The sequence below is a fragment of the Eucalyptus grandis genome, chromosome 1, assembly GCF_016545825.1.
Source record: "Eucalyptus grandis isolate ANBG69807.140 chromosome 1, ASM1654582v1, whole genome shotgun sequence".
NCBI classification, from domain to species: Eukaryota; Viridiplantae; Streptophyta; class Magnoliopsida; order Myrtales; family Myrtaceae; genus Eucalyptus; species Eucalyptus grandis.
The window spans coordinates 42,683,096-42,706,017 of record NC_052612.1 but is presented as its reverse complement, the minus strand read 5'-3'; the positions used below and the strand labels follow the sequence as shown (position 1 = coordinate 42,706,017).

Genomic DNA, 22,922 nt, shown 5'->3' with positions numbered 1-22,922 from the left:
TCGAACCCACGGTGGTGTCTCATTGAAGCCAGAGTAAAATAAAGGGAAAAACAACGGAATTTGCGGTGTATCACAACTTAGGCAGTTAGGTTTCGTCCTCGCTGGGGATAATTTCTACTCATTATAAGCGATGACATTTCTCTGGTGGCTGATGGTCTTTAGCATAGGAAACCTCTCCTCTGACATATCAAGTTCCGCCTCCAACACATTGAATATTTTTTTTTGTAAGAGCTCGATCCATTTAAAACAGGTTATATCGTTACATCAAAAATATGTTATCTAGGTCCGGACAATTCTTCAGGATTGAGTGACCAAGAGGAGAAATCCCCACTCCGGTAAGGGGTTGAAAGTGGATATGATGGGATCCGATACTCCTTCGAGCGACGATGCTCCTCCCATCTCTCCTCGATGCTATGGCCTTCAAGTATCTGGACTATTTCCGCCACGGATGGTCGTTCTCTTGGGACTGGATGTGTGCACAAAAGAGCCAGCCTAATCACTTTTTCTATCTCCCCCCGGTCATGCTCGCACTGCAGATGGGGATCGACCAGAATCTCCACACGACGCTCTTCCAGAAGCCCCTTTACCCAATCGGGTAACATTATCTCTTGCTCCTTTGCACGCGCTGCAGGTAAACGCGCTTTTTGTCCTGTCACGAGTTGCAGAAGGACCACCCCAAATGCATAGACGTCGGTCTTCACCGAGAATTTCCCCCTCTTCGCATATTCTGGAGCCAGATATCCATCTGTGCCACATATCACATACGTGGAATAGGAATCTTCATTGACAGATCCTGCTTTGGATTCATTCGTCGGAAGTACAGGTGCTTCCTCGATGCCATCCACCAAGTATCTACAATGCCTGCCATCGGTGAACTTGACCAACCCAAAGTCTCCAATGTGAGGCTCAAATTCCTCATCCAACATAATGTTTGAAGGTTTGATATCTAGGTGCAAAATGTTCAGATCATGCAGAAGGGACAGCCCTCTCGCAGCTCCCAGGGCTATTTTTCTGCGGGTAAGCCAGTCCAGCGGGGGTCGTGTCTTGGGCTGCGATCTCAAGCAGTAGTCCACACTTTTATTGATCATCAAAGGGGAGACGAGCAATAAGTCCCTGCATTTCGATGTTCTGCAAAATCCGATCATGGGAAGCAGATTGTGACGTGGAGGTATGATGCTACCAACCATTACTTCTCTTTCGAACTCTCTTACACCTTGAGCGTTGCCTCTACTGCATCTTTTGATTGCCACTAGGGAACCATCAGCTAATTGACCTTTATAGACGATGCCGAATCCACCTCTGCCTAAAAGTTTCGTGTTGCTGAAATTTTGGGTAGCCACCTTCAACTCCTTCAGAGTAAACTCTTTAAGCTGTCTTTGGTGAAATTCTGGATGGACATCCAAATTGATACTACAAAATGGCGTCTCTGCGTGTCGGTCTCGAATCTCATCTTTGTGAAATTCAGAAGCTGGGGGGGCTGTTAAGACAAGAGAAGCACCGGCAGCAACAAGTCGGCTGACTAAGGTTTTGGTGAACGTGTAGGTGTATTCGCATGGTTGACAGAGTGTTGCTGAGGGTGACGATGATGGAGTAGGTGGAAAAGCAGGGTTGAAATCATCGGGATCTTGGGCGGGATCGAAGGTGGCAAACTTGAACACCATTTTCCTTCCTGTTCCCTTCTCTCTAGAGACCGAACCTGAGTTGCTTTATCACGAGCTTAACAAATGAATGTGTTGTGAGAGATCGCCGTGCCCCTTCCTCTAGTGGGTGAGAGCTGTTATAGAGAAGTTTTGAGAACCAACTCGGAAGTTATAAAGAGGAAACTGCAGAGGAAGGTGCCACTGATATGGAAGTCTTAAGAACCAACTCGGAAGTTTTAACAGAGGAAACTGCAGAGGAAGCTGCCATGGCAGCTTCCAGGAGGCAGTGCAAATGGTTTGCGAGCACTTAAGTCAGTCCACAGAGGACTTTTAGAGCCCCCTCATAATATCAATAGCGATGGAGGTTGACTTGATATGATTCGACTCCAGCATTGAAGTCGTGGAGCGGTTGGTGGGAAGCGAACGGAAGGGCAAAATGGCCCTTTTCTTACGTGATAGCGACGGCTTGCGATTAATACGAATATCAGAAATTTAATGAAAGTTATCGCCATTAAAAATTCTAAATTATGTCTAATAGGTTCAATACTCTATTTTTTTATTGGCTATCAAATACCTCTTAAATGTGTCAACACTGACACCATTATTCAAAATTTTATTATATGATGATATGTTTGAGATATTGGTAACATGATAGAAAATTTGAGGTATAGATGTCAAAGTAAATGAAATGATGATTTTTGGTAATAAATGGAGGATATTTTATCATACCAGTACAAGTTTAGAGATTTTGATAACAGAAGAAAAAATTGATGTCATTGGCATTTTTCCTGCGGAACATGGGACAGATAGCAACATCAACCATGCATACGATAGATACGCACAGAACAACATAACCGCCGGTTGCTTTGGGATTACAATGGCTCGGAAATGGCGTCTAGTGAGCAACACCAAGCACACAGCCAATTACTTTTTACCTTTAAAATAATTAATAATGAATAAATAATTGAACTGATTAATCTATCGGGAAAAATTTGGGAAAATCACGATGTGCGGTGGATTTTGTCAATGTCTTCTCTTGTTGCTACAAATACGAGCTCTAGTGCAATGTGGTCTCTTTTTAATGGGAAAAAAGTCACCAAGAACCTCAAAGTATGTTCAATATACCATAATAAGCTTATTTATGTGATACAAAAAATCTCAAATTTGTATCTTAGTAATATATTCATCCTTCGTCAAAGTTCTGTCAATGAGGATGCATTAACAATTTGCCTACATTAACCCCGGAAAGCAAACATTGTGGACATGCTCACGTGGCTTAAGTGAATTAAAAATGATGTTGTCACATATGTATAATTTTGGATTTTTTTGCGACACAAAGAAAAGTTGAGGATATTTATATCACAGTGGGTATAATTGGGATTTTTTTTTTTTTGATATTTGCCAAAAAAGAAAAGGAAAAGACCAGCAGCTAGAATAGCTGATTCCAGATTTGATCAAAACTGAAAAGCATATTCAAAGAGGTACAATGATCTTTTAGCTGATTCCCTTACCTTGTGGGGGAATTTCAATCCAGTTATGCAATACAGGTGACTTACCCATTAGTGATGCATGTTCATGCTCATTCTTTCTCCTAACTCATCTTGTGTGGGATCCGAATCAATGCATTTCCAGCCATTCGACTCATAAAAAGCAACGTCCTTGGAAGGAAAATGTTTACTTCAAGCTTATGCAAATCAACACGTGCGCAGATCAAACTTAACTATCAAGTAAGTACCCAATTCAATGCGACGTTTGAGTCCTAGCTTGATGCAGCAGATCTTGATCGTTCGAGTGTGATATCTTCTGGGACACTTTAGCCTCACTTTTGCCGCTATGCAGAATTTGCGACTGCACATTAGTGATTTGGTGGCGTATGATAGAAGTGATGCCGGCCGATGGTGGCAGTTGAGCTTTTGCGTGCATTGGTGGTGTCAAAGGGTGTGAGAGGGGTTTCGCAGCTCGTTTATCAGTCCTGGACCTCCTGGTTTATTGATTGGTTCGAGCACTCATCCCGAGACTCGGCCCATCTCTTCTCGATGCTACCGCCTTCGAATGTCTAGACTACTTTCGCCACGCGAGGCTGTTCCCGGGGGGTCATTTTCTAGTGCACACAAGAGCTAGCTCGATTGGGCTTCTCAACCTCCTCTTGATCATATTTTCCTTGCATATTGGGATCGCTCTCCCGCTCCAACTCGCTGTCGTTCAGCCACCATTCCACCCAAACCAACGAATGCCTTCTTCCTCGCTAGCCGCAAAAAAGATGAAAGGCTGTTTGTCCACCCACCAATTCGAGAAGCATAATCCTGAAACCAAAACGTCATTCTTCTTCGAGCATTTCCTGGTAGGGAGGTACTCCGGCGCGACGTATCCAATTGTTCTGCGTACGTATGTTCTCACAGCATAATCATCATTCTTGGATTGCACTCCAGATTTGCCAGTGGGGAATGTCCTTGATTGATTAGAGTTCGTTTTATACTTATCTTGTTAACTTTAAGTAGTTTTCCAATAAAATGTATAAATAGGCTCGTGATTCTTTCGTTTAACTTGAAGAATGATATTGGTAGACTGCCCATGTGCCTAATATAATTTCAAGTTGCTTCGGTTTTTAGTGCAATCACCATCGTCATTTTTCTTTTTATGCACGTATGGAGTGTCAATCTGAGATCGGTATGCATGTCAATTCCCCTACACATAAGGAGCCGAGGTGTCGCAATAAGAAGCAGAAACTCGAGATTTTACATTTGATTACAAGTCTGAAACTTGAGACAAAGAATAACTATTACAGTTTGGATCCAAACGAATCGTGGACGACGATATCCAATTTTTTGAAGGGCTGGTAATATCTCGTATAAAAAAAAAAAAAAAGAAGGAAAAGAAAGAAAGAGGATAAAATTCGGAAAAGAAAGTAGGAAGTGGATATCTAGAATTTTGTGCAGAAGGCAAGACGCAATAAGGGAAAGGAAATTATGGAAATTTGCTCTCTCATCTAGATACCTTGCTTCTAATTCCAGGGTTGGCATTTGGTTTTCTCTCTCACAGAAACAAAGACAGATTTTTTTTTTTTTGATAATGTTCATTTAAAAAATCAATATTTTAATTTTTTTCCTTTTTCCTTTTTCTATTTTTTCTTTCTTTTTAAAAATTCAAATAATTAATTTTTTATTTTATTTTTTCTCATTTCTCCACTGTGACTATTTAGGTGACAACCACAATAGAGCTAGCTAGGCTTGAGCCTTGCTAGAGGCTAGTGAGGTCGAGGAAATGGTGAGGCTCAAGCTTAACTGTGGCTGTTGCTAGCTTTTGTCGTGGCTGGTGACTAGTTGAAGTAGAATGAACATAAAAGAAAATAAAATAAAATATAGTACAATAAAAAATATTATATTACTAAAATATTTGATATGAACAATTTTGGAAAGTGTTTTCACCTCTTAAGATTTAGGAATTCACTATGCTAAATATTCATTTTTCATGAACTAAATGAATGAAAGTCAAAAAAATCAATTCTCAAAAAACAATTTCCCCCAAATAAATGCACCCTAAGCTGAGCCATTAGCCAACATGCCTTTATGGTCTTTGCCAAGTCCATCTCTACCTTCCATGTGGCGAGAACTACCAGGCTAGGAAGTACCAATACTCTCCAAGAGTTTTTGTATTATGTCGGACACTTTGATATATGTTCAACACATGTTTGACATTCTAAAAACATGTGTGAGAATATCCAATACTTAGTTAAACACTTCGACATTTGAGTCGAAATTTTAACATGCCGACACATGATTTTCATATGCGAGGTTAATCTTAAAATTTTTCAATAAATGACATGTTAAAATGTATATATGTGAAAAAATAAAAAAAAACAATAATAAAATAATAAATTGGGAAAGAAAAAAAACCTAGTTTAAAGAACCTAGAACCAGCCTGAAATCGAGCCAGCCGGCCATTGGGGTTATGTCTAAAGACTTAATTGGAGCTGTCTTTCAACGCTGATTTTGTCATTCGAATGGTACACTTCAAACATTTGACATTTTTGCTTGCATCTTCAGCGGTTTGAACTTCAAATTGACCTGCTTTACATATCAATCGCACCCAATCAGTGAAAAAGCCCTAGCCTAAAGCTTAAATGACACTACAAAAACCATATAAAATTCGCAATTTCTCTCATTTCAAACGGGGACGTAAAATAAAAACCGTTCACTAATCCTCTGGGGCTGAATCAATTTTAACCAAGGTCAATTTTAGCTGGACGAACACATCTCGCCATTCACACGCATCTCCAAAATTATGGCGCTTCTCTATCTCCAGAATCTCGCGCCCTCAGTTCGAATTTTTCAATTTCAGATCTTAAAGCTCACGATAACCCCGAAAAACTAGCAAAGATTGAATCTTTACCCCCGGAAAGAAGCTGAAATGCGTCGAAATAAGATGGGTAGAGAGATTGGGAAACTACTGCAATTTGCTGCTCGTGTGAATGATATGGTAGCGAAGGATCTTGTTGGATTGGGAGCATGACTGATCATCCCTCGATTGAGAACTCAGTCCCATCCACTTGGTCTGGTCGGATCAAGCCCAGCACGAATTTAACCGGAGCAACTCTTTGTTCTGTTCGACTCTGATGGCCTCAAGGACAGCGGGCCTCAAGGACAGCGGGCCCCAAAGCTGTAGAAGACCAGAGGCTAGAATAGCTGATTTCCAGATTTGATCAAATCTGCTTATTCAATTAGGTCTGTGTCATCATTTCTTATTTATTTTTCTGGTCAAGTAATAATCTTTTAGCCCAAACTCCCCGCCTTGGATAGGAGTTCCAATCCACTTATAAAAGCGCTCAAATTACTATCCAATTAATAATACATGTTCAATTTAATTTCTTCTCATTACTCATCCTATTCGAAATTGAGTCATTGCACTTCCCAGCTGTTCATTAGTAAAAGCATGCTCTTGTAAGGACAGTGTTGACTTCAAGCTTGTGCAAACGATCATGTATGTGGATTCCCCTTAACTACCAAAAGTACTTAATTTAACGTGAAGAAATTGAGCGACCTATGACCTCTATCACATTTCACACATCATTCCTCAAATCATTTCACAATTCATACCCCCACAAACCATTTCTTACTATGTCAATTCAAATAACCAAAATAGTAGGAAATGCCCAACCCAACTTTACACAACAAATGTACTCTAAATACCATTTTTTTTATAATAATTATATCGTAAAGTGAGTTGATGTTTGACCCAAAGATAGAATCTCTTAGTAGAGTCTTAGTCGAGATTTGTCGTTGAGGAAGTTCTGCATTTGGTTAATATTTCTTTGATAAGATTGCGAATTCAGGTGATGGTGCCTTTATTTCCTATGGAATTTACAACATATTTTTTTTCCTTGAAAACTTTTGTATATGTTATGATATAAGATAAGCATGGGATGACATTGTATTTAAAAGGAAAGTGCTAGTGCTTGGAGCATTTGTTTTATGAAATAGGGACGGGACAATGACTACATTTTCATTGCTAGGGTTTGCATTATGATCTGTTGCTTTTAATATTTAAAGCATTGTGAACTTAGTTTGATGATTGCTTTCTAAAATGAATTGAAAATGTGAATTGCTATTCAGAAATATTATATGATTTGGATTGTCAACTCTCATGATAAAGTAAGTTAGATAATTCACGCGGTTGATTAAAAGTAGTATTGTTGGACTCAGTGCTCTCATTGCTTTGTTGAACCTTGAGTTGGGTAGCGGGTATTTAGTATACATATTGCATTTTAGGATATCGCATGGGAGCTAAGCCACCGGCTAATTATAGGTGGAGACCTATATTAGGGAGAAACTTTGTCATGAGGCTTGCCATGAAAATAAATGTGGCTGTATTGTATGACAATGGGCGAGAGCTTAGTAGGCTTTTTTTTTTTTTGGTCGGAAACGAGAGCTTAGTTAATGAACTTGGTTAATGAACTTGACAACTGACCCAGTTTTGTTTTGATATCTTGTGAGCACGTATTTGGCTTTATTGCTACAAATGCGCATTTTTTTTTTTTGGCTCTATAAGTTTTGTTTATTGCTTTTTTAGCGAAAGTGATGTTGACAAAGTGTTCATAGTAGGCGTTGGATCCCCTGATGAGTATAGTATCACTCATTTAGATATGTTTGTTTATCCCTTTCCCTTAACATTCAGGTTCCTTGCCCCGTGATGCTTAGGAGGATCAATTCGACATAGGGAGTTTACGGTTGTCACTCGATTGTGCAGTTGTTTCTCATTTTTATGGAGATATTTGGTTTGAGGACACGCTTTTGTGTAAATTCTGTGCTTTGAGACGTTTTGACCAGCTTTTGTTGGCCTCTTGTTATGTATCGTTACTCGGAGACTTCGTACTTCTCCTAAAATAGTTGTGCGACCCCATTCCCCCTATGTGAACCTAGGGTGAGAAATGTTGACCATGGAAGATAACTTTATTGCATAGCACTCACCCCACGGCGGGGTTTCAATGAAGCCATAATAAAATAAAGGAAAAACAACGGAATTTGTGGTGCATCACAACTTAGGCAGTTAGGTTATGTCCTTGCCGGTGATAATTTCTAACCATTATAAGCGATGACATTTCTCTGGTGGCTGGTGTCTTTAGCATAGTAAACCTCTCTCATGACATATTAAGTTCCACCACCAACTCTTATTTTTTTGTAAAAGCTTGATCCGTGTAAAATAGGTTATATTGTTACATCAAAAGTAGGTTAACTAGGTCCGGATAATTCTTCGAAACTGAGTGACGAAGAGGAGAAATCCCCACTCTGGTACTGGGTTGGAAGTTGATATGATGGAATCTGATACTCCTTGAGCGGTAATACTCCTCCCATCTCTCCTCGATGCTATGGCTTTCAAGAGAGAAAGAACACTAGAAATGTTAAAAGTTGTATACAATACTCATTTTAGTACCAAAGGTTTTAGTCAGATCACTTTTTCTTTTTTCTTTTTTTGGTAAAGTAAGAATATATTGAGCTTTAACCAAGACTATTCAAAACGTTCCGGCATAAAAAACTTAACACTCATAATGACAAACTAGTCATAAATGAGTAGAAGGGTGCCGACAAAACAACAATAGTCGCCCAAACAAGGCAACAGAAAGGCCAACTAGAGAAAAAACAAAGGCAACTAGCTAGCCAACCAACGGCTACGAACAAAGGAAAAGGCAAACCTAAACTAGGAGAGACGCACCAGCTATGCAGTCACCGCGGCCAACAACGGAGCAGCAAACAGCCAACCGGACTTCATCGATTGTTTCTAGCACGTGTACATCATTAAGGACCTTTAGCAAGATGTCCTTGTGTTTTTCGGAAGATTTGAACAGCTTTAAAAGAGAGATTTGAGTCGGCAACTTCTATAGTTGGTCTATCACATTGAACTCACTGGACTTTATCACAGCCGAGAATTGCTTTGTCTCCTCCTCGGTCACGGCTTTCTTTTCGACTCCTTTATCGGGTGTCCCGTGTCATATTATTATTTTTAATAATAATTTAATTTTTTTTTAAAATATGTATTTGAAAAGACAAATTAGGTGTCAACAAGTGGGTTTTGCCTTTTCTTCTTAATAAATTCAGTAGCCATGCCATTGTAGCAACACTTTTCAACCTAAAGCATATCTCCAGCACGTTCGTAGCGTAATATGGCTTCGGACTTTATACGCGACGACCGGAGGAAGTCGTCGAAAACGGGCGGTTTGGCAGGAAGAGAGCAGAGCACGCCAAGCACCCTTTTCTTTCTTTACTCAATAGTTGATAGCGACGGGCTTACGACTAACACGATACATCAGAAATTCAGAGGAGGAGACCGATGGGGGGAGGCTGGAACATGCATCCCAACACGAGCCGCACTCAACGCGACGCAGCAACAGTGGTTTTCTTCTTCGCTTTGGGATTATAATGGCGTCTTGCGACCGACGCCAAGTGCGCAAACGATTACTTTTTTCACCTCTAAAATAATAGAAGTCGCTAATCAATTGGGTCGATAAGTTTGTCGGGACAAGATAAAAAGATTAGTCAATCTGGGAAAACCGATAACGTGCGGTGGATCTTTCCAACGTCTCGTTTTTGTTGTATACGACTGCGTACGAGTGCGAGCTCTCGTGCAATGCGGTTCTCTCCTTTAATATTGAAGTCTGGGGAGACGTATCTTAAGTTTTTCGAACTTTCCTGGAAACTTCGTGGGTTGTTGTCTGAAAGAGAAAAAAAATGTGTCGTGGGGGTGTGGTGGTGATGTGGGTCGGGCTTTTGTGGCCGCGAATCGGACGACGGCGCAATGGTCAATTGCATGCTCGGGCAGTTAAATCGGCACTTGCAACGTGTGGCGCCTTTTGAGTTTTGACGTACGACCTTCACCTAAGATTCAATAAATCCACTGAGCCGGTCCATAAATGAATCGTTTCAGTTGGGACCATTGGACACGACTGAGCGTGGGACGAATCCAATTTTGCAATCCGAATGATTTTGATGGCGTACGAGATTTCATTAGTGGATGAACACGTGGAAGAGATGGATTTGAGCACTTTGCTTTTTTGCTTTTCTCAATATAAGACCCGCTCACACCTTATGAATAATTGAAGTAAGATATTTTCACATTTTAATTTATAATTTTTCTCTTTATACATTCTTCCGTGCTACCAGTCTAGTAAATTACTTTAGAAGAGCAACTCCATGATATTTACGTTTCGCATCGATCTCTCATGTCTAATTGAGCTATCGAGAAAATTTCGAATTTAGCAAGTGGAGAGAAGAAACTGGCATTTGTTTTATGTACTTAAGACATTACACTTGTTATGTTTGATATTAAACTTGAATTGATGCTATACGGGTGCATAGTGAAGAAGATGCGAAATCTAAGAGAGGAAAGTAATATTTAAGTGCACAACTTTTATTGCTAATGACATACATGTAATTTTCATATTAAAGCAAATAATAGAGTTTTAATGCTGCTAATGGCATATTTATAAAAAATTTATCACAACTATATATGCCCTAGATTCATGATGTATACTTAAGTAATATCTTTTGTCATAGCAATGCCGATACTAATACTTAGTGAAAAGATTGCCTAGTGTGGCACCATGATTTCTTATTTTCAAAGGGTTTTTCCACATAAAAATTTACTTATTTTCTTCTCTATTTTTCTCTTTAAAGATATGTGTTCCTAAACACACAGAGCATATCGGATAACACTTACACTTGCTTTCATGTTATCGAACAGTTTGTTACTGGAACTTAAGCGGACAGGAAGTGCACGCGCAAGTTATGTTGAATTTGGCTTGGGCATATCTATGAACTACTGCAATTTGCTGCTCGCGTGAATGATTTGGTAACGAAGGATGTTGTTGGATTGGGAACATGACTGATGATCCCTCCCCTTTGTCTGGTCGGATCAAGCCCAGCACGAATTTAACCGGAGCAACTGTTTGTTCCGTTCGACCCTGATGGCCTCAAGGACTACGGGTAACAGGCCCAAAGCTGTAGAAGACCAGAGGCCAGAATAGCTGATTTCCAAATTTGATCAAATCTGGCAAGCATATTCAAATAGGTCTATTCCATCATTTCTTATTTATTTTTGTGGCCAAGTAACGATCTTTTAGCTGAGACTCTCCACCTTCAATAGGAGTTCCAATCCAGTATAAAATAACGCAAATGACTGTCCAATTAGTGATACATGTTCAATTTAAATTTTTCTCTTTAACTCATCCTATTCTGAATAGTCATTGCACTTCCCAGCCGTTCATAGAGTAAAAGCATGCTCTCGTAAGGACGGTGCTGACTTCCAGCTCATGCAAATCATCAGGTATGTGGATCCACCTTAACTACCAAAAGTACTTAATTTAATGTGAAGAAATCAAGCAACCTGTGACCTCTACACATTTCACACAACATTCCTCAAATCATTTCACAATTCATAACCCACAAACTATTTCAAGAGATGCTTTATTATGTCAATTCAAATAGCCCAAAGGGTAGAAAATGCCCAATCTAGCTTTATACAAAAATATACTCTAAATATCAAATTTTCTTTCTAATAAATTTCACAAAGTGAAAGGATGTTTGATGCAAAAGTAGAGTCACTTAATAGAGTCTTAGTCAAAGTTCGTCCGTAAGTTTGACATTTGGTTAATGTTTCTCGGATAAGATTGCAATTTTTTCGAAACGGCATAGCTTCTGATATGGTTTTTGGTTGCAGGTGAGTGGTGCTTTTATTTCCTATGAATTTTTAAAAGATAAGCATTGGATGACATGGTTTATGAAAAGAAAGTGCTAGTGCTTGGAGCAGCATTTGTTTTATTAAATGGGGACGGGACATTGACTACATTTTCATTGCTAGGATTTGCATTATGATTTGTTGTTTTTGATATTTAAAGTATTGTGAACTTAGTTTAATGATTGCTTTCTCAAATGAATTGGAAATGTGAAATGCTTTGTGAAAGTGTTATATGATGAACTCTCGTCATGAAATAAGTTCGATAGTTCATACGGTTGATTAAAAGTAGTATTGACTCCATGCTCTTGTTGCTATGTCGAACCTTGAGTTGGGTAGTGGGTATTTGGTATGTATATTGCTTTTTAGGATATAATAAGTAGGAGGGACCTACATCAAGGAAGAAATTTCGTTAGGAGGCTTGCCACGAGGACAAACGTGGCCATATTGGATGACAATGGGGCAGAGCTTAGTTAATGAACTCGACAATTGACACAAATTTGTTTTTTCATATTAAAATGCTATCTCGTGAGCACAGATTTGGATTATTTGCTACTAATGCACTTTTTTGGCTCTATAAGCTTTGTTAATTGTTTTTCTTTAGCAAAAGTGATGTTTACAAAATGTGGGAAGAATAACTAAAAAAGTCTTAAACCTATTATAAACGTGCCAATTTAGTCATAATTTTTTTGCATTTGTGTTAGTTTAGTCTATCCGACCAATTTTGACCGGTTGACACCAACTTATACATTTTTAATAACAATTTAATTATTTATTAATTTCTTTATTTTTCCCTTTTTCTTTTCTTTTCTTTAGGTTTTTTCCCCCTAGTTGGCATGGGTGTTGCAGCCCTTGCCTACTTTGGGTGTTGGCCATGATAATCTCGCTCGCCTAGATTGGGTGAGGCTGTCACAGCCCTTGCCCAAACTAGGAGAGGACCGTGGCACCCTCAACCCTCGCTTGTCAAGATCTAAGGAGGGTGTCGTAGCCCCTCACCCAAATGATGCCCTCGCTAGATTTGGGGAGGGTTGTCAGCTCCCTCACCTATTGCCAGCGAGGGCATCCTAGCCTTCACTTGTGAGCGGTGAGGATTGGCTAGCGATGCTTGTTCGTGAGGAAAAAAAATTAAAGAAAAGAAAGGAAAGACGAAAAAGAAAAATTTTAAAAATTTATTTAAAAATTATTAATAAAGTCCAAGTTAACGCTCGCAGCGTTACATTAGTGCCGTCCAGCCTAGCTAGATGGATTAAATTGACACAAATTGACAAAAAAAAAACTTTATGACTAAATTAACAAAAAATGTTTAGTATTGAATTAACATAATTATAATAGATTTATGACATTTTTGGTAACTCTCCCCCAAACATTTAAGTATACTTTTTAAGAGCTTGATCCATGTAATAAAGATTGTATTGTTACATCAAAAATGGATTATCTGGGTCCGGATAACTCTTCGGGACTGAGCACGGAAGACTCTTTGAGATTTAGCGAAGAGACGTCCTCAGAGTCCACCAGATACTCCTCAGAGTGACGATACTCCTCCCATCTCTCCTCGATGCTATCGCCTTCGAGTATTCGGACTACTTGTGCCATGGATGGTCGTCCTCTTGGGAGCGTGTGGGTGCACAATAGAGCCAGCTGGATCACTTTCTCCATCTCCTCGTCATACTCACCCTGCAGATTGGGATCGACTAGAATTTCCAATCGACGCTCTACCAGAAGCCCCTTTACCCAATCGGGTAACAACATGTCGTTCTCCTTTGCACTCGCTGCACGTACCGAAGTTCTTTGTCCGGTCACGAGTTGCAGAAGGACTACCCCATATGAAAAGACGTCGGTCTTCACCGAGTATTTCCCCTTCATCCCATATTCTGGCGCCATATATCCAAATGTGCCACATATCCTATTCGTGAAATAGGAATCTGAATCTTCAATGCGGGATGCTGCTTCGGATTTATTCCTCGGAAGTACAGGTGCCTCCTCGATGCCATCCACCGAGTATTCACCGTGCCTGCGATTGGTGAACCTGACCAACCCAAAGTCTGCAATGTGAGGCTCAAATTCCTCGTCCAACAAAATGTTTGCAGGTTTGATGTCTCGGTGCACAATGTTCAGATCATGCAGCCAGGACAGCCCTCTCGCAGCTCCCAGGGCTATTTTTCTGCGGGTAAGCCAGTCCAGGGGGGTCGTGTCTCGGGCTTCGCTCTCAAGCAAAGGTCCACACTTTTGTTGATCATCAAAGGGTAGACGAGCAATAAGTCCTTGCACTTTGATGTTCTGCAAAATCCGAGCATGGAAAGCAGATTGTGACGTGGGGGTAGGATCCTGCCCACCATTACTTCGCTTTCGAACTCTGTGATACCTTGATTGCTTTGTGCACCGCATCTTTTGATTGCCACTAGAGAGCCATCAGAGAGCTGACCCTCATAGACTTCGCCAAATCCACCTCTGCCTATTACTTTCTTGTCGCTAAATTTTTGGGTAGCTGCCTCCAACTCCTTCAGAGTAAATTCTTTAAGCTGTCTTTGGCCAAATTCTGGATGGACATCGAAATGAATACTATGTAATGGCGTCTCTGCGGATTGGTCTTGAATCTCACGACCATCAACTGCAAAGGCTGGGGCTCTCAAGACAAGAGAAGCACCGGCAGCAGCAAGTCGGCGGACGATGGTTTTGGTGAACGTGTAGGTGTGTTCGCATGGCTGACAGAGTGTTACCGAGGGTGATGGTGATGGAGTAGGTGGAAAAGCCGGGTTGAAATCATTGGGATCTTGGGAGGGATCGAAGGTGGCGAATTTGAACACCATTTTCCTTCCTTTCCCCTTGTCGCTAGAAACCAAACCCGAGTTGCTTTATCACGAGCTTAATAAACGAATGTGTGTTGTGAGAGATTGCTGTGCCCCTTCCTCTTGTGGGTGAGAGCTGTTATAGAGAAGTTTTCAGAACCAACTCGGAAGTTTAACAAAGGAATTTGCAGAGAAAGGTGCCACTGATAGGGAAGTCTTAAGAACCAACTCAGAAGTTTTAACAGAGAAAACTGTCACGGCAGCTCCAGAGGCAGTGCGAATGGTTTGTGAGCACTTCGTCAGTCCGGAGAAGACTTTTAGGAGTCCCCCACGTAATGTCAATAGCGATGGAGATTGACTTGACATGAATTGTCTCCAGCATTGAATTAATGGAAAATTGGCGGTTTTGAGGGAAGTGAACGGACGGGGAAAAAGCCCCTTTTCTTTCGTAATAGCGAAGGCTGCCGACTAATACGAATACCAGAAATTTTAATAATAGTTAATGTCATTAGGTACAATACGAAGAATCATTTGATGAGAATCTTATACAAATTTGGAGTTTTTTTTATGTCGAAAGAAAAAATTTAGACTAAATGCATCATAATAGGCATAATTTATATTTTTATGTTATAAAAATAGTTCAAGATAAATTTATCACAACAATGAATATAGTTTAGATATTTTTGTGGATTTTTGCCTTTCTTTCCAAGCATTTCCAACTTTCCTTGAAACTTCACATGCCAATATCTGTAAATAAATCTCTTCTACCGTGAGTCTTGTGACCATTGAAAACGAAAAGCGTGAGATGATCCAATTTTCATATATGTGATTTCATTGGTTGATAACCATGTTAAAGAGAATGATTTTAAATCTTGTTTTTATTTTCTTTTCTCATTATACATGAATATAAGGCCCCATTCAAACCCCATAGAAAAACGATATAAGATACTTTCGCACTTTTTTTTTTCTCTCTGACTAAACTTCAGTGCTACCGGTCTAGTAAAAAATTGCAGAAAAGCTACTATATGGTATTCGCGCTTTGCACTGAGCTCTCATGTCCGATTGAGCTATCATTTTTTTCTTGATTGACCCATCTAATTACCAAGAAGAGAGAAGAAGCTCGCATGTCTTACGTTTTTGCGGTAATGAATTTTTCATAACTAATCAAAGTTCGAATTGTTGAGTGACGAGTGCATGAGACAAATCAAACTACACTTCCTCTCGCGCGGAAGACAGTGGCCTCAAGGTCAACTGGCCCAAAACGTTAGAAGAGGCAAAAAAGAAACCAGAGGCTAGAATAGCTGATTTCCAAATTTGTTCAAAAATGGAATGCACATCAAAAAGGTCTGTTTTATCATTTTGTTATATATTTTTTGGCCAAGCAATGATCTTTTAGCTGAAATTTGCTGCCTTGGATAAATGGATAGGAATTTCAATCCGGTCATATAGAACAAATGACTTTCCAATTAGTGATACATGTTCAAGCTAATTCTTTTTCATAACTCATCCTCTATGGTACAACCACCAAAAAAAAAAAAAAAAAACACTCTTCTTATTTGTAATTGAGTCATTGCACTTCCTAGCCATTCATTCATCAAAGCATGTCCTTGTAAGCACAACATTGACTTCAAACTAAAGCATATCATAGTGTATGAGGAACAACCTTTACTACCAAAAAATACTTATTTAACGTGAAAAAATCGAGTGACCTACGAGTCCTACCTCAATGCAGTAGATTTGATGTTGAACTATGATTCTTGTATGATACTTGAACTATAATTTTGTCACCACATGGAATTTGCGACTGCATGGTACTACTATATAACTTTCGAGAAAGCACAACAGAGTGGCCTATTTTATGACTTCAGCTTACCAAAGAAACAATGTTTATCATACTGACATCGTCTGACAATTTATCCTACCCGTAACTACCAAGCAACTTCTGTATAAGCTCTTCCTCTTTGCAATCTTGCCGAGCCAAAAAAAAAAGAAAAAAAAGAAAAAGATAAAAGAAAAAGGATCGATGAATTCACAAGGGGTTGTTTGGCAACTTGCTAAACAATGTTTGTTTCTGTTCTTTTGTTTCCGGGAATAGATTTAGAATATAAATGCGTTTGGTAAAATTTTTGTTTTCGGGAACAAATTTATATTTTTTTGTTCCTGAAAGTAGATTTGGAACAGAATCGAGAATAAAAAAAAGTTGATTCTTTGTTCCGAGAACAATTCTATAATCAAGTACCTATTTTCCCCTTTTCTTTTCTTTTCTTTTTTCTTGTTCTTCTTCCTTCTTTCTTCTTCTTCATCTGTTGCCACTGCCGCGGTTGCCGTTCGCTGCGCATCGCCACCGGTTGCTAGCAACTAGTTTGGCGAGCTCGCGGAGGCAAGCCCAACCATCGGCGAGGCTTGGCCAGCCTCGGCGAGGCTTGGCGAGCCATGATTAAGCCTCGCCTAGCTGCGGTGAGGCTTGGCCAATGAGGGTCGGCCTCACTAAGGGTTGATGACGCTCCGGTGAGGTCGTCGGCCTCCGGCCGATCGCCGGTCATCCCAAGGCCGGCGACCAGCCACTTGAAGAAGAAGAATAGGAGAAAGAAAGGAAAAAAAGAAAAGAAGAATAAAGAAAAAAAGGAAAACAAGTAATAAAATTATTTAAAAATTAAAAAAAATGATTTGGAGAAGAAATTTTGAGCACGATACTAAACACAATTTTATTTTGGGAATTGAAATTTTGGACAATTATTAAATGGCTTAAAATGCTTAGAAATTGTTTCCGGGAACAAAATAAAAAAGAATCATTTCGATAAAAAAATTGTTATCGAGAACAAAAGCGTTATCAAACGCGCTCTTCACAGTCGCGACGTAGGCCCATATATATAGATAATTCCCACAAGCAGACATTATATTGAATTTCCAGGACAACCTGCTTTTGACCAACAGATTTCCAAGGCAGTTGTAATACAAGATTTTTTTTTTTTTTTAAGAAACTGAGAATGCTTTTGGTTTAAGTTATGTTGTGGGGTTGTTTCACTAAATGATGGAGTACCTTTCAGATCATGGATTGATGGATATGACTCGCCGAAGGCTGCGAATGGTCCGTTATTAATTCTTAGACAAGAACATCAGTGGCAAGAAATCTAAGGTATAAATACTAGGAACAATCGTTGTAAACGATTTAAATGATATTGAAAAACAACTAGTGTTCTTGTATTTTTTTTTTCAACTGTTCCATGAGAAAAATCATTATGTGATGTTCTGGAAAAATTATATGGGAGTTTACTAATTTGTAAATATTTTGGGTGGGGACCAATCTTGGGGGGCAGTTTAATAATTTTCGGCAAAACGGTCTTTTAGGCCATGAGAGTCCACGCGCACATGGGAAAGGCCTATTGCATTGACCATGAGTGCAGCCCCACGCATCCGTTCAAACCTGCGGACCTGAACCAGATTACGATGCGGAGGCATCCCCGTCTCGATTCTACTTCCGTTTGGAACTGAGACTTTTGATTGCTATTATTGGCGCATTTATTTTGTGAAAAATTTCATAACAAAGAAAAATACTTTCCAGAAAAATATTTTCTAAAAATACAGTTAGTTTTCTTTTATCGATAATATATGATCAAAAGCGTTTTTGATATTTGGATCTTATTGAAAAATGATTTCAATTTCATAATTTTATCTCAGGAAAAGAAGATTTTTAAATAATATTTATTTATTTTTAAAAATTTGAATTTTTAATTTTTCTATCTCTCTCTTTTTCCTCCTTATTCCACTGCGACTGCCTAGCAACAACCACAAGTGAGTTGGCCAAGCCCGAGCCTCGTTAGCCCTAAGCTTGCCAAAAATGGTGAGGCTCGAGTCTTGCTGGTTTGCGGCAAGACTCGAGCTGTGGGAGATTGATCTTACTATCCTTCAATAAAAAGATGTGCAAGGTGAGTGAACGTGATAGGATTAATCGTAAAATTAGTCCCACAAGTTTGGCCCTTGACGCACAACACGGTTTTCCCACATGGTAGCCACTTTTCCAAGCACAAAGGCTCTGCTTCCATTTAAAAAAGCTTAGGATTAGAGAATAAGCAGCGACTTTGTTATACTTCATATTAAACAATGGCTATATGATGGTAGAACAATAGGCAAATGTTTATATGGAAAAAATTGAAGCGTCATAAGAGCATGTGTTCCACAAATCAAAGAGGATTGTGGAATCTTCAAAGTTACAAATGGGTTATAATGTTTGATTTGAAATTCACATGTTTTCCTTGACTTTGGGGACGTCAAAGATTTTAGATGTGTTATGCAGATTTTCTAGTCGCCTTTTGAAAACCTTCCCTTTTATCAATATCTTTTTCTTGATTTTGTTATTTGATTTCAGTTATTTAGTTATTTCCTAAATGTCGACTTCCCTATAAATAGGGACCTCAGATATTGTAATTTGCATTTCATGATTCAAAATAAACACTATCTTTTGGAATTTTTTTTCAAGCATATCTTCCTCCGCATCGCTATAGTTGATCCAGGATATGGACCAAGAAGGTTGCTTCAGATTGTGGCTAAGAGCTGGGAAAGAGGGAGGTAGCGATATTCGAAGAAGCACGAAAGAAGCAGACTAGAAGTTGAGAGTAACTTCACTAGCCTTGAAAGAGATAATTCTTAATGTGAATGAGTGTCATAGTCTAAAGATGAATTTAGAGATAATTCTTAATGTGAACGAGTGTCATAGTCTAAAGATGAAAGGAATTCATAGAATTGGGCCAACCGCGTGGGTGAAGATTTTCCCACTCAGTATGGCCACTTTCCAAGCACAAAGACCCTTCTTCCTGTTAACCAGAGCATTTCCACGATAAAGGACTGGAGAAAAAGAGATCCTTTTTATTTCCTTTTTCGCTAAAATGGAAACCATATCACATGTATAATACTATCCAATAGTTCCGTGTACATATATTTTCACACCGTAATAGTCATTCTTGGATTCCGCTTTTTGTTTGCTAGTGGGAATCCTGGTGCCTCCACAATGCAGTCTGCCTAGAGATTGATGAACTTACCTAATCCAAAGTCTCCGTTTGTGGGGGTCGAATTCATCATCCAACAGAATTGTAGCAGCTTTGATGTCCGTATGCATTATGTTCAGATGATGCAAATGGGAAAGCCCTCTCGCTACTCCCACGGCTATTTTCTTCTGAATACGCCAACTAAGGTGGACTGGGATCCTTGCCTTACCGATTGGAGAAATCTGTCTTATGCACCTCCACTTGATGGGGCCCAATTCTATGATTAACTTTTATTATTAAACTAACCACTCTCACACAGCAAAAATAGTCTCTTTCAAGGACAGAAAATTATCGTATTACCACTAAGTGGGTGTTGATGACCCCATCTTGCTGTTGAGAGCTATGTTTGGACAAGTTTTTTCATTTCTGGGGTCCATTCATGGCAATTGGGCTTCAATGGCTTCCAAGAAGCATCAACGAAGCAGTCTTGAAGCTGGGAGACTCATCTTACTATCCTTGAAAAGAAACAATGCACAGGGTGAGTAAACAGAATAGGATTAAGGATAGAATTAGTCCCCCTCAAATTTTCGCTCTTGGCACATAACACGGTTTTTCCACACGGTATAGCCACTTTTTCCGAGCAGTTACGTGTCGTGCCGGCTGCAATTTTTAAAGTTCTAGAGCATATTTGTGTCCCGCTCTTATGTTTGGCTGGAAACCTAGGGATGTAACTGTCGAAGAAAAGGACGCCATAATACATTTTTTTGTTCCCCTATCATTGTCACATAATCTCTGGCCCAAAAGAGGTGGAATATCTGAAGACCGTGTAAGATTCGGGTAATATCTGTAATTTTGGCTCTATAAGCCCAGCCCATGTTCTTGAGAAATTGGCACGCGTAGTTGATCCGAACACCTTGACTAGCCAAATCAATTGCGAATCATAACACTTGATAAGTATTCAAACCGATTATAAGTCTAATAAGAGTAATTCTGGAAGTTATGGCACAAATTTAGAATTATGTGAATTTTGAACTATGAGATTTTATTAAGAGTTTCTGGAGTTTTTATTTTTGTGGAAATAGTTGTCTAGGACGTTGAGAAGTGGAGGAGTATGATGAGACTCGATTTCCATTTATGGTTTGTTTGGAATGAAATTTTGAAGTTTTACGTGCGAGTTATGCGTAACAGATAATACACGTAACGGCGAAAGACAAACATACGCTACAAACGAGCTTCTTTGTATTGCTTGGGAATCAACACGTTGATGGTTGAATGTGGTTTAGTTGAGTTGCTCGTTTGCAATAGTGTTTTACTCGGATTTTGACATTATTTTTCAAGTAATTTTTAGGATTACAAGTACGTTGGCTCGAAAAACCAATTGCTTTTCAGCTTTTCTAGGTAAGTGGTGCCTTCTCTTCTATAAATTTGTAAACTCACATTTACAAGTAATAATTGTAAATATTATGAGTATGAAAGACATGTCGCAACATTATATTTATAAAGTGGAAAAAATGATTTTTAATGCATAATTGTTGCATAAATTTGAATCGGGCCTTTACTTACCTGTTGATTTTAAAAAGGTATGGTACAACATTTTTGGAAATGGCTTACAAGTTGATTATTGTGAAATGAATTGAGGATATTCTTTATGAAAAGAACTCTTTTGTTAATTATACGTTTTGGTTTATGAGGAATTGCAAATGCCATTATTTGAAAAGTTTGAATGACTCGATTAATTGCTTCGTGAAGGAATTGCCATAACATATAGGCATGGATTTGTGAAATGTTTTATAAAATGCATTACTCATTGTCACTGAGCCATGGTTGCTCACTCTATTACTTCCAATATTTTTCCAGGTTCTTTAGCTAGTGATGAATAATACGAGAGCATTATCGATGAGGAGATTTTTGGAAGGTGAATTTTGGTGGTTTGTGGTTGTGTCCTTTGGGTGAAAGAACGGCTGCATCATCTCCCATTTTTTTAAGGTTTTGGGGTGTGACATATGTTGGTATTAGAGCGAGACCCCCTCCAGTAGATGTGTGGTTCGGGGACGACCTAGGCAGAAGTTGGTGGGCTGTAACGGCCCAGTTTGATGAGGGCAAAGAGTGGTCGTTGAGACTAGAGAGCTTAGACAAAGAGTAGCTCCTAATAGGCTTCTAAGATGGCGAATGTGGTAAGAATAAACCGAACTATGCACTAGATAAGGGAAAAACGATTCTAGAATATATATGTGAAAATTAGAATTAATTCACAAAGAAATCTTTTAACGTAACGGCAAGCTTTATTTTGAAACTCCAAAATTAAGACAGCCTAGGTTAGAGTACCATCAAGATGGGTGACCTCCTTTGAAAGTGTCTGACGGTATGTTAAAGGATAAAACCATGAGACTCGGTATGAGACATGTTAAAATGGACAATATCCCAAATGAGTTAATTTAATATCACTTTTGGGTTCTGATAAAAGGGGCCATCTATATCATATACGTCAAATGCATTGTAGAATCGTTCTTGTTCGCTTGGCGAGCGATGAAATAGTTGATTTTTTTTTTTTTTTTTTTTTGGTCGAAAGCGGTGAAATAGTTTATGAACTCAACGTATCAGACAAACATTTCCATTTGACCTTTTAGGATGTGCGATTTCATGGAAACTGCCTCACAAATCTCGGGACGTGTCTATCAAATCGGCTTCAAGCAAACAGAACAAGGATTTATCTAATGTGTCGTGGTAGGTGGGTCAACGGGGTGTTGCAAAGACAGGGCTAATGAAGCCCTTTGCTTTTCTTTTGCTTTTCAGGAAAGCAAAATATTCTTGAATCTTATTGAGGCTTTTAACTCCGGTTGTAGCATGGGAGTGTTGCTCTAGGGATGAAAAATACTGGAATTGCTTAGGGTGCGTTTGTTTGCGTTTCTGTTTAAAAATTGTTCAGGGGAAGAAATAGAAAAAATGTTTCTATTCCGAGGAACAATTTTTGAACAAAACAACGCGTTTGGTAAACTTATTCGGGAATAAAAAATAAACAGAAACATGTTTGGTAAATTTGGATAATTTTTTTATTTTTTCTATTTTTTTATTTTTTCTTATTTTTCCTTTTTTTTTTTTTTTTCTTTTTTTTTTTTCTTCTTCTTTTGGCCAAGGCCTTGGCGGCGGCGCGTCGGGCGAGGGTCGGCCTCGCCTTGATCCGGCGAGGCCGAGCTCGCCCAGCGGCGGGCGAGGCGCGGCCTCGCCGGCCACCGCCACCGCCCGGATCCGGCGAGGCCGACGCGGGCGAGCTCGGCCTCGCCGGATCCGGCGAG

At 39.3% G+C, this 22,922-nt stretch overlaps 2 protein-coding genes across 2 annotated transcripts; both read right to left on the bottom strand.

Moving 5' to 3' along the window:
* Window positions 1–236: 236 nt before the first annotated feature.
* Window positions 237–1,924, bottom strand: LOC120292193 (LRR receptor kinase BAK1-like). The gene has a single exon (XM_039310323.1). It carries the CDS (start codon window positions 1,659–1,661, stop codon window positions 276–278), a length of 1,386 nt encoding a protein of 461 aa, XP_039166257.1. The 5' UTR covers window positions 1,662–1,924; the 3' UTR covers window positions 237–275.
* Window positions 1,925–13,292: 11,368 nt separating this feature from the next.
* Window positions 13,293–14,668, bottom strand: LOC104414490 (LRR receptor kinase BAK1). The gene is made up of 2 exons (XM_039299379.1): window positions 14,201–14,668; window positions 13,293–14,138 (listed from the first exon to the last, which is right to left on the bottom strand). Exons 1-2 carry the CDS (start codon window positions 14,666–14,668, stop codon window positions 13,293–13,295), a joined length of 1,314 nt encoding a protein of 437 aa, XP_039155313.1.
* Window positions 14,669–22,922: the final 8,254 nt, after the last annotated feature.